Source organism: Paroedura picta, chromosome 1, assembly GCF_049243985.1.
Source record: "Paroedura picta isolate Pp20150507F chromosome 1, Ppicta_v3.0, whole genome shotgun sequence".
NCBI classification, from domain to species: domain Eukaryota; kingdom Metazoa; phylum Chordata; class Lepidosauria; order Squamata; family Gekkonidae; genus Paroedura; species Paroedura picta.
Window position 1 is genome coordinate 22,865,718 of NC_135369.1, and position 10,708 is coordinate 22,876,425.

Here is a 10,708-nt window from a genome sequence, read left to right on the forward strand (position 1 = left end):
TTTCAAAAACCCTATGAGGTCATTGCAACTTTACCCAGCAAGCGATGGCAGAGGAAACATTCAAGGCCCCTCTTATTCCAAGTCAGATCAAGGGCCCACCTTGCAATTTGTTGTCTTCTTCCACCCAGACCACACTATGCCTCGTGGCATTTAGTCCATAAGATCTCCCGCCCGCCCCCCAACGCTCAGGGACATCTTAGGGAGCTGATGGGGGTGAGGAGGTAAGATGGGCCTTCTTCAGTTCCTCCTGGCACTTCATGGAATCCAGTGCATACCCAGGAAGACTGAGGTGCCATGATTTGCACCGTCTGCTCCTCTGACACCCTGAAGCTGGTGAGGATTTGTTGAGTGGCTGATAACAAAGCGAAAGGCCATAAAAGGTTGCTTTAAGGAAAACGACCAACAACATGTTGGCTTTTAAAGCAGAGCAGCCTCACAGAGTAGAGGCTTCAGCCACGCGCAGTGCGGGTGAGGCTTAAGCATTGATTCTGGCTGTAAGAAGATCTTTGAGATGGAAGACACCTTTGAGATGGACACCGGATGGAAGTAGACTGGTCAGGAGGAAGAAGAAGAGTTGGTTCTTCTATGCTGCTTTTCTTTACCCAAAGGAGTCTCAAAGTGGCTTACAGCCGCCTTCCCTTTCCTCTCCCCACAACAGACACCCTGTGAGGTGGGTGAGGCTGAGAGAGCCCTGATATCACTGCTCAGTCAGAACAGCTTTATCAGGGCTGTAGCCAGCCCACGGTCCCCCAGCTGGCTGCATGTGGGGGAGCGGGGAATCAAATCCAGCTGGCCAGATTAGAAGTCCGCACTCCTAACCACTACACCAAACTGGCTCTCTGGAGTGTTATAGTTTGTAGATAGACTTGGGAGAGAGCTTTAGAGAAATACAGCACACATACACCCCGCCCCCCAGATCGGTATATTGCTGACAGAGCTTTTCCTGGCCTCCAGTGACAAGAAGCTGCAAAAAATATTGAACCGTCATAGCCGCATAAACAGATTACAATAGGCCTGTATACATTAACTGGCAAAACTGGTCTTTTTAGCCAGACTTTGTAGGCGGAAGTCTGCGGAGCGGAACTCCTGTCACTTCAAACCATCCTTCTTCGAGGGCCCAGCCCAGCCAAATCACCAGAAGCCTTTTGATCAAACTGGAACTCCCCCTCCCCTCTCCCGGGCCGGGTTGGCAGAGATCAAAGTATCCAGTTCAGAGATCAATGGTTTGGCCCTCCTCACCACAAGCGAGGAGACCTCAAGGTCACGCCTGGCCTCGCCCTGCAGCTGATTGCCTGTGACTGGCAGGAAATCAATTTGATTGTGATACATTAAATCAGAAGAGAAATTACCATAATCAGCTGACGCCCAATAGGGGAGGCTGCCCATCTCAACCCCCCCTGTACCCCAGCTAAAGTCTTTCACCCACAAATGATTCAGCCCTGACTGCAGGACCTGCACCGTTCACCCCTGGAGGCCACTGCACCTAGAGACAGGGGCACCGAGCAAATCCATGGAAGCAGGACATTCTAAACTACGGTTTGCCTGTTGTACTTGTGGGACCTGAGCTTTGGCTTGCTGCAACATCTGAACCAAACTTTGCTCTCTAGTGCAGGGGTAGTCAACCTGTGGTCCTCCATGGACTACAATTCCCATGTGCCCCATAGTGCATCTCAGCTCTCCTTGACAGCTGCAATATTTGCAGTATTCTCCAGATCCTGAGCAGGGGCACCAAATGTAATAGATGCTCACTAAAATGTGGCACAGCTTGCAGCATGACGGACTCTAAGCGAGGGGGAGGGCAGATGAGTACGTAACGTGATTTAAAATCCATTTTTATTACCGACGCTTTGTACCAACATGCTGGTTTCTCAAAAGCACGCCATGCATGGATTATGCACAAGGCCTGGGCAAAAAGAACAGCGCAGGTTTCAAAGATTTTTAATAAGCCATTCCAGTAATAAGATTTGAAATCCAAACACCCTTTCACCAGCTTGCCTTTATAACTTTGCCCTGAGTCTTCTGTGACTTTTGCTAGCTTACGTAGCACCCCCCATCCCTTATCATGAGGAACAAGCTGTCCAAAACCTATGCATAAAGCAAACAGTGATCAGAAAGACTGAAAACTAACTTGCATGATTGTGTTAATGCTTTTCCCCACTCAAAGAAGGCAATGAAACCATGAGGGAAGTATCCCTATAATTCGGCTTTCATACTGTGAGACACAAAATACTAGGGAAAAGGGTTCTTGTAGGAAGGGATAACATGGATCCAGTGGATCAGTTCTGCTAAATGGCAGTACTTCATTCAAGCACAAGAGGTTCTCCAGAAAAAGGGGGAAACGTGGGATCCAAACCACATTCACTGAAAAAACAAATTCATCTATAAACATCTAGATGGTGGCAAAACAGAGGAGGTCTAGCTTGTTTTCTTTTTTGTGCTCCTAAGCAGGCAACATATGAATTCCTAGAAAGCCAGTGAAGAAAAACAAACCAGTGAACACACACACAGACACACACAACAAACATACTGGGCGGGAGTTGCTTTATACATTGCCACACGTTTTGAAAATAGCACAATTCTACACCTGCCATCTGTAAAAAGAGGCAAGAACCCAGCTATGAGTTCTTCAGAAAAATAAAATACAGTTGAATAGATGAAACTAAGAGCAAAACAACACAATATACTGGGGATGCAAGACTGGATCTCCCAAAATGACCACAGGGACTAGCAGATGAAGAGGATCACTCTCCTCTGCCTCAGAAGTCAGCCCTCCTGGAATGATTAGCCCCAGTAGGTAAAATAGGACAGGCACAATCCAGATGTGTACCTTGCTAGTAGAACTTGAGAGGGAGGCTAGATAGAGAAAATATCTGGGAAAATCCACACACTCTCCTATACAGTGTCCCTGTTCCAAACAATGTCTACTTTTACAGTTAAAAGGCATGCTGGGAAAGGCAACCATCGATTTCCCCAATACAGTGTCACATGACCCTAATTGAGAACAGAAATATAACACCAACTCTGCTGTTCGTTCCAAATAAGCAAAATGTTTTATGCGGGGGTGTGACATGTTTCAGGAAGTGTTATGCTGGAACACAACCAGTAATTCCTCCTCTCCCCCTGCTCATATACTATGGCTACGGCCTCTGTCACAGCTAGAGAAATCCAAAAAGCTGTGCAGCTGGACCTGCATGACGTCCTGATGTTTTACTGCCATCTACGAAACAGCTGGCGAGTCCTTCTGAAAGCGAAGAGACTTTGCTCTTTCAAGCTCAGGTGCGATCTGGGCAAGTCCTGTGTCTATATGTACAAAGAGCACTCCAGTGACTGGGGAACTGAGTTCCAGTGGAAGCAGCATCTTCATTCCACGTGAAGGTCAAACCTCTCTGCTTCTTCAAACTCGGCATTCATCTGGGCGGCCCATTCATCCATCTCTGTCTTCTGAAAAAGGCAAGAAAGGACACGTTTGCTAGAAAGGTAGTCCTAGCCAGCTGAGTTCGGAATGATGACTGGTTTCTGCTCTATTTGCTTCTGGATCCCTGTCGCCTCCTTTCCCGCAACCGCTCCATGCATTTAGAAATACAGAGCTGGAAGGGACTTCAAGAGTCAGCTAGTCCAACCTGCTGCGTAAGGCAGGAAGTTCCTTCCCACACACACATGTACTTCCCCACTGACCCCACTCTATGCCCAAAGGAAGGCAAAAAACCTCCAGCATCCTTGACCCAACCTGGCCTGGAGGAAAATTCCTTTCTGATCCCAAAGTGGTGACTGACATTACCCTGGGTAATCTGAGAAAGGGCCATGAGAGCCAAAGACCAGCTCATCCCTTCCTGCTCTCCCTCTCACAACCTGCCTGAATTCACAGAATCACCATTGCTATCAGAGGGCCATATAGCCACAAAAACTTCCAGGAGGGGAAAACGCACCACCTCTCAATTAACCTATTCCAAAGAGGAACAGTTCTGTCAGGAAGTTCTCTGACTAATGATATCCCTTTTCGGAACTGAGGACTTCTCGTCTCACTCTTTAAACCCAGCGGTTCTCATCCTGGGGGTCGGGACCCCTTTGGGAGTCGAATGACCCTTTCACAGGAGCCGCAGCAGGGCAAGCAGCTTGGCCAGGGGGGGCACCATCCAAACAACAGCCTTGTGGTATAGATCGAGATAGAGTGTTCACCTGTCTGAAACAGTGGAAAAGAGCGAGATCAGCATGGTGGGACAAGAGGCAGAGCTGAACGGAGAAACCCCGGGGAAAAAACCCAATTTATATACAATCATGAGCAATGGATCTTCACGCCATTGGTCAGTTCTGGTTTAATTTCCGTGAAAGAACCCTTGCATAATTTTATGGTTGGGGGTCCCCACAACAGGAGGAACTGTATTAAAGGGTCGTGGCATTAGGAAGGTTGAGGACCACTGCTTTAACCACAATATCTTGGCTACTCTCACGGGAATGATCCCTTGTGACCCCCTGCCTTGTAAAATCCTAAGCCAAAAAAAGGGCTGGGCTACCGGGGGTTATTCTCTCTAGCTCCATCACACAAGGAATCCTTACGTTGAACTGTGGCACCTTCTTCTTCTTCCGTTTCTCCTTTACAAACGAGATGCCCGGGATGTCTGTGTCGGGCTCTTTGAGGACGCTGGATCCCAGAAGCGTGGCTGCCAACTTGGAGCTGGTCCCCATGTCCTCAGGAGGGACACTGTCTAGCCCTTCTGGAACCAGGAGTTTTTCGAAGCCGAAAAGCGTGCGTCGCTTGCCTGGGCCACAGTTAGGCGTGGATGTGTCTGAGAAGCTGGAGCCGGGGGACTCTCGGTCTTTCAGGAAGCTGTGGCTGAGGCTGACCTCTAGGCGGCTGTAAGATCGACGTACTCTCTTGGCCATGGCTGCATCCCGTTCCTCCTCAGGCAGGGACTCCTGGACTGTGGGGGTGTTGGTGGGAGACGGCACATCCGCTTCTCCAAGCAGGCCTCCTGCTTCAGAACCCAAAGAACGGCTTGGCGGGGAAGGCGTCCCCTTTGCTTTGGCGTCCCCCTTGCCTGGGCTTTCGCCCTTACTGTTCCCCACAGGGATGTTTTCCTTGTCTTCCTTAAAGGAGATCTGTAACAGTGAAGGGGAACCTTCAGCTAGAATATACAGCAAACTTGGGGGGCTCCCGTCATGAGGGACAGAGTCATGGTACAGTGGCAGGATACATGCTCTGCATGTTCCCAGCACCTCTATTTAGAGAGTCTCTAAAGCAGGAAAGTCCTCTCCCTGCCTGTGACTCTGGGGGGGCTGATATAAATCGTCTTCACTGGTTTTATTGTATTATTGAACTGCAACCACCCCAAGATGGCAACCACCCCAAGAAATGGAATTATAAATTGAAATTATAAAATAAATGCCAGTCATCTTGGTGAGCACAGGAGCTTCTGGCAGGGGCAAGAGAGGAAACGGCAACTGAGCCTCACCTGCAGAGACAGGAAGGCAAACTAGACAGCTTGGCCAGGCCCAGAGGTGTAAGTCCCTGGCCATGAACCCTGGGCCCTCAGGCTATGCTTCAATGACCCGTCGGTTGAACCTCAGCCAACCCAAGATATATTGCTATTTTTGTCTATTTGGCCTTGTTGATATTGTATTTTTCTTCCATGGACACTTTGTATCCCTTCGGGGGAAGAAAAACCAGGTATAAATATTCCAAATGGAAATAAATAAGGTCAGGGGAAATACCTCCATTCATGCCCGCCAGTTTCTCAATGAAGGCCCCCCTGCACGGTGGGGAAAGCAAACATTTTGCAGAAGATGGGTTGCAATTCTTTTCCTCGGTAGAAAGTCTGCCAAATAGCCTTGCTGGGAAAGGGTGCTGAGTCTCAGGCTGTGGCATGGCGCTGCCTGTGGGGCTGATTCCGGCAGCTTTGTAAGATGGCAAATTTGGCGCACCTCCCCACCTTGCAGCTGCCCACCCTGCAGCTCACTCAGTGTGTTACAGCAACTACATGGTGGCGACAATATCATTGTGACCGAGAAAAGGGATTGGTTGCTGCCTGCCTCATTCTGAAGGTTCAAGATTGGCAACCAAAGAAAACATCTTCAATTAAAATGCATGGATTGTCAGTAGCTCAGCAGGATCTGAGGCTGAAGTCTTTCCCATCTCCTGCTAGCTGATTCTTCTTATGGGAGGTGCCAGAGACCAAACATGGGATCTTTGGCCTATTAGATGCCTCACCCCTGATGCCACTGGTGAACTGCCTGAAACCTCCCTTCAGTTCAGAGGCTGGCCAGAAGGAAAGTTCACAGCACAGCCTCCCACCACCGCCTTTGCTCTGGCAGGATTAGACCTTGGCACTCCTGGGGGCCCTAGGATCCTGAAGTTTCTGGGAAATTAAGTCTTCTCCCTGAGTGCAAATATGTATACCTCAGCACCAAGGAGTTCAAACTTCTTGCAGAGAAACAAACTGGCATTACTTTGTTTGAGGAAGAAACTTCTGGATCTCCATAGGAGTCCCTCCCTAGCACTGCGAGACTCCAGCCATTGGAAATGGAAACAGTGACAAAAGGCAAGCTTGGTTTCAGGGGAATCTCCCACAGCACGCTTTCTGGAACTTACAAATGGGTGGCTCTAGCTTCCTCCGTATATATATTTGCTCAACAATTCAAATTTTCCTTTTCCAAAGAATTAGGTGACACTCGGAAGGCAATTCTTTTACTAAATGCTTCTGAATAACTGCTTTTGCCCTCCATTTCCGAAGGGCAGAGATACTTGTTAGCAAACTCTGTGATGTGTTCCACACTTGTACCATTCTGAAAACTCATTTGGCTCCTCGGCAAGCAGAGACCAAGACGGTTGCCTGGGAGCTAAAAGGTATAGATGGTGCCCACGGCTATTATAAGTATAGATAACCATGCAAGGCATATATGAAGCACAAATCTAGAGAGGATGCTTACCCGAGGACTGCGGCGGGGGGTTACGGTGGACTCTTTTACCTGAGTTGGCAGGGGGAGGAAAGAAAAAAAAACATTTCACATTCAGTGTTCAAAGTATATTATCTTTTAATGCACATATTACCTTTCACTCCTTCCAATGACACCGTAAGATAGGCCAATATTACCTCCATATTGCAAATGAGTGACTGAGAGTGACTGAACTTGCCCAAAGCCACTCAGAACTGAGATCTAACCTCCTGAATCACCGTTCGACTTCTTAGCTGCTTTGCTACACTGACTGATGATGTAATACGGCAACACTGAATCAACAGCAAACTTTACGCAGAAGAACAGAGGCAACAGAGCTGTTAAGGCAGAAAGTCCTCATGGTCTGGAAGTCCCCTGCTAGAGATCTTCTCTGGTTTGCCCAGATCTACAGAATCGACTTCAGCAAATTGACTCACTCCTGGGTGATGCCAGAGACAACCAAATCAGAAGTTTGGATCAGCTCAATAACAACTATTTTGTAGGTGACAGGCCCAAATTGCTATAAAGACAGCACTGAAACACCTCATGTAGCTTATCGCTACATGGTTTGATGGGGAGATTTGGTCTCTTTAGCCTGAAGAGGAGATAACTGAGAGGGGATCTGATAACCATCTTCAAGTATTTAAAAGGCTGCTATATGGAGGATGGAACAGAGTTGTTCTCCCTTGCCTCAGAGGGACTGAGCAGAACCAATGGGATGAAATTAATCAACAGAAATTCCATCTAAACATCCTGACAGACAGAGCGGTTTCTCAGTGGAACAGGCTTCCTTGGGAGGTGGTGGGTTCTCCATCTTTGGAAATTTTTAAACAGAGGCTGGATAGCCAACTGATGGAGAGGCTGATTCTGTGAAGGCAAAGGGGTGGCAGGTTACAGTGGATGAGCAATAGGGTTTGTTAGTCTCCTGCATTGTGTGGGGAGTTGGACTAGATCGGTGGTCCCCAACCACCGGTCCGTGGCCTGGTGCCGGCAAGCTTCTTACTGTGGGAGGGGGGAGAGGGAAGCAGGGCCGTGCATGCACCATGCGTGGCCAAAAATGCGCATGCGCGGCACTTTCACGCATGTACGTTTTCGGCCGCGCATGCGTGGCCAAGCAATCACCCTCCTTGCTGCCGCCAGTCCCCAGCCTCAAAAAGGTTGGGGACCACTGGACTAGATGATCTAGAGCATCCCTTCCAACTGTTATTCTATTATTCTAAGTAACTTTCCACAAATTGTCAAGCCCCCGATGGGAAAATCCATTATCCAGAATTGACAATGAAATGGAGACCTCTGACCTAAGAAGATGTAAGTAAGTCACCCTGGCTCTTTGACTGAGATACGGATATGTTCTCATGAGAAGGATGGTTCACAGCACACCGCACCACCATTTCCTGGTGAGCCACACTGGAGCAACTGAGTGGGCTGCTGCTTCTGAGCAAGGACATCTTCAAATCACTTCACTTGCCCAGTTTGAAGATTCAGATCCAGTCCCTTCCAGATTTGTGACTTGGTCCCTTCACCGCTATGCTCTCACAGAATGCAAACCATAATAAAACTAGTGAAATTAACAGTTATGCATTCTTATAATACTGAGGGTCGGCAACCTACGATTCAATTTAAAATAAAAGAGGACTATCTCCCAAGATAAATTCCAATAACAGGCACATGTGATTATGACCTGCATGTATGTTGGATGCACTATGCACAAGTCATGTAAGCCTCTTTAAAAAACACACAGAAACATTTCTTTTTCAAGACAATTAAAAATACAGAGTCTGTTCCATTTTCTGCAACTGGTCACCTTAAAGACTGGAGGAAACCAACATATACAGTGTGTGTGTGTGTATATATATGCAAGCATATATACACACATACTATATATATATATATAATGGACCCTATGTGATCGCTGGTAATTAAAGGTGTGCCCTAGATCTAAACTGATCAGGTTATATACAATAAATTCACAGATAAGCCTGCGCCACAAGAAAACTGATCCACATACCTGCCGATTACGTGGCATGATCTTTTTCAGGGTTATTGGCCTCATTGCAAATGGTACTGGAATCTGCAGGGATGACAGACGACAACACAGGTGAGATGAGAAAGGGAATCCTTTCCAGTCTACTTTGCCTAATACAGATGTTTAGCCCAGACTACAGTCCTGTAGTATGGGTATTATAGCTGGGTCACAGATCATACTTAACCTCCACTCCCACACACCAAATGTATATAAGAATGGTGGGGAAAAAGGAAAAGGAGACTTTTTTTACTTACTGGGCTGCCCACCATCTTTCTCACCAACAAGCGGGGCTTCCCCTGGGACACTGGTTGAACAGCAGATGACATGTTCCTTTCAGACCTGCGCCTTGGAGGAAAGGAAACAGCATCTGGGGGAAAAGGAAGACAAAAGAACAGGATGCACTTAGGGCAACCTCAGATATTCAAGAGCCATACCTCTTAATGCCAGTCTTTTTAGCATCCCCAAAGGAGTAACTGTAAAGAGATCAGCAGTGCATCCTATTCTTTTCCAAGGACAAAGTATGTTATGTCACACTGTAGAACACATTTGAAAATAAGGTTCAGCCAATATAGTAAACAGTCCAGCCAGAATGGAGGTAGATCACTTTCAAGAGCTGATCAATTAAATGAGCAAAATAGGTTGCATCTGGACTGTCAGTAGGAACAGCTTCTTTCAGTAATAATCCCGACGAGTCCTATGCTGATATCAAAGCAGCAGATAAATTCCAACTCAGTACAATGTCTCCAAAGACTCCCTCTGAAACTTTTCTTGTTTAGCACCATAATCTCCATATCCATCACTAAATGTCCAAGGCAGCTGAAACATCACCCTACTGGTTTCTGAGTAACTTTGTTTTAAAAGTCTGTTTTGAACTATTGTATGAACTGGATGTAATTTTACACACACACATTCTCCTGCAAAGAGATTGGCTCAGTTCACGATGGCAAGCCCTGAAGAACAAGCGAGACACCCAAAATCAGGAAAGCAACATCCAGGCAAGGAACCACACCTGTGCCTGGCAAATAGGAATGCACGTGCCTGCTCAAATGTTTGCAATTCTACCCATCTAGTACACATCTGCATGCCCGAAGGCTGGTGCAGAGGTAGACTGTACTCCATTGCATTATATTGAGCAGCATCTGGGACTTATCTGCCAAACAAGGCAGATGTTTTCGTTTCCCTTCATGATAGAGCTGTTTCAAGTGAACCCTTATTATGCTACTCTGTTAACAGAGTTTAAGGCAATCTAATGTGCCTAGCTCATTCTCAAAACAAGTCTGAGGCAGGAAGGGACGCAAGAAGCGAGTCGCTTAAAGATCCCCATTGAGTTGCACGGTTGACCGGGACCATAAACCGCACCTTCCCGTAGTCTTCGCGAAAGACGACACTCAGGAGCCGGGATCTCTTTCCGCCGAGCTCCCACCAGGCACCCCTCCCTAGCCCGTATCCTGACGCTCGCCTCATGGCGATGCGGCTCTCGCCCTCTCACCTGCCCCCGCCTCCCCCGCGGACCGAGCTCGCCTTAGTCGGCAGCGGACAGCGGCGCCTCCGCCCGCCATGACAGCCTCCAAGTTCTCCTCCTCCGCCTCCAGGCTCACTTCGCCGTTTAGAATTGCCCGCCACCACTTCGCCGGAAGTGACGTTCCTCCTGCTGGTGAAATTGAAGTTCCGGGGAGAGGGAAAACGGCCCGCGGTCATGATTTCCGGTGTGTGGTGTAGCTCTAGGCAGTAGCAACTCCATGGTAAAAACTT

The 10,708-nt window shown here is 47.8% G+C and overlaps 1 protein-coding gene across 1 annotated transcript; it reads right to left on the reverse strand.

Annotated features, from left to right (window-relative positions):
- Window positions 1-1,816: 1,816 nt before the first annotated feature.
- On the reverse strand, window positions 1,817-10,702 carry CDCA5 (cell division cycle associated 5). The gene is made up of 6 exons (XM_077327172.1): window positions 10,446-10,702; window positions 9,211-9,323; window positions 8,939-9,001; window positions 6,925-6,963; window positions 4,555-5,097; window positions 1,817-3,441 (listed from the first exon to the last, which is right to left on the reverse strand). The coding sequence occupies exons 1-6, from the start codon at window positions 10,513-10,515 to the stop codon at window positions 3,361-3,363; spliced, it is 909 nt and encodes a 302-aa protein (XP_077183287.1). The 5' UTR covers window positions 10,516-10,702; the 3' UTR covers window positions 1,817-3,360.
- Between the last annotated feature and the right edge of the window lie 6 nt (window positions 10,703-10,708).

Coding starts and splice junctions, on each gene's coding strand:
- CDCA5 (XM_077327172.1), bottom strand. CDS start 10,515: ATGGCGGGCGGAGGCGCCGCTGTCCGCTGCCGACTAAGGCGAGCTCGG. Junction 9,002..9,210: donor GAAAGATGGTGGGCAGCCCA/GTAAGTAAAAAA, acceptor TCATCCCTGCAG/ATTCCAGTACCATTTGCAAT. Junction 6,964..8,938: donor TCATGCCACGTAATCGGCAG/GTATGTGGATCA, acceptor CTGCCAACTCAG/GTAAAAGAGTCCACCGTAAC.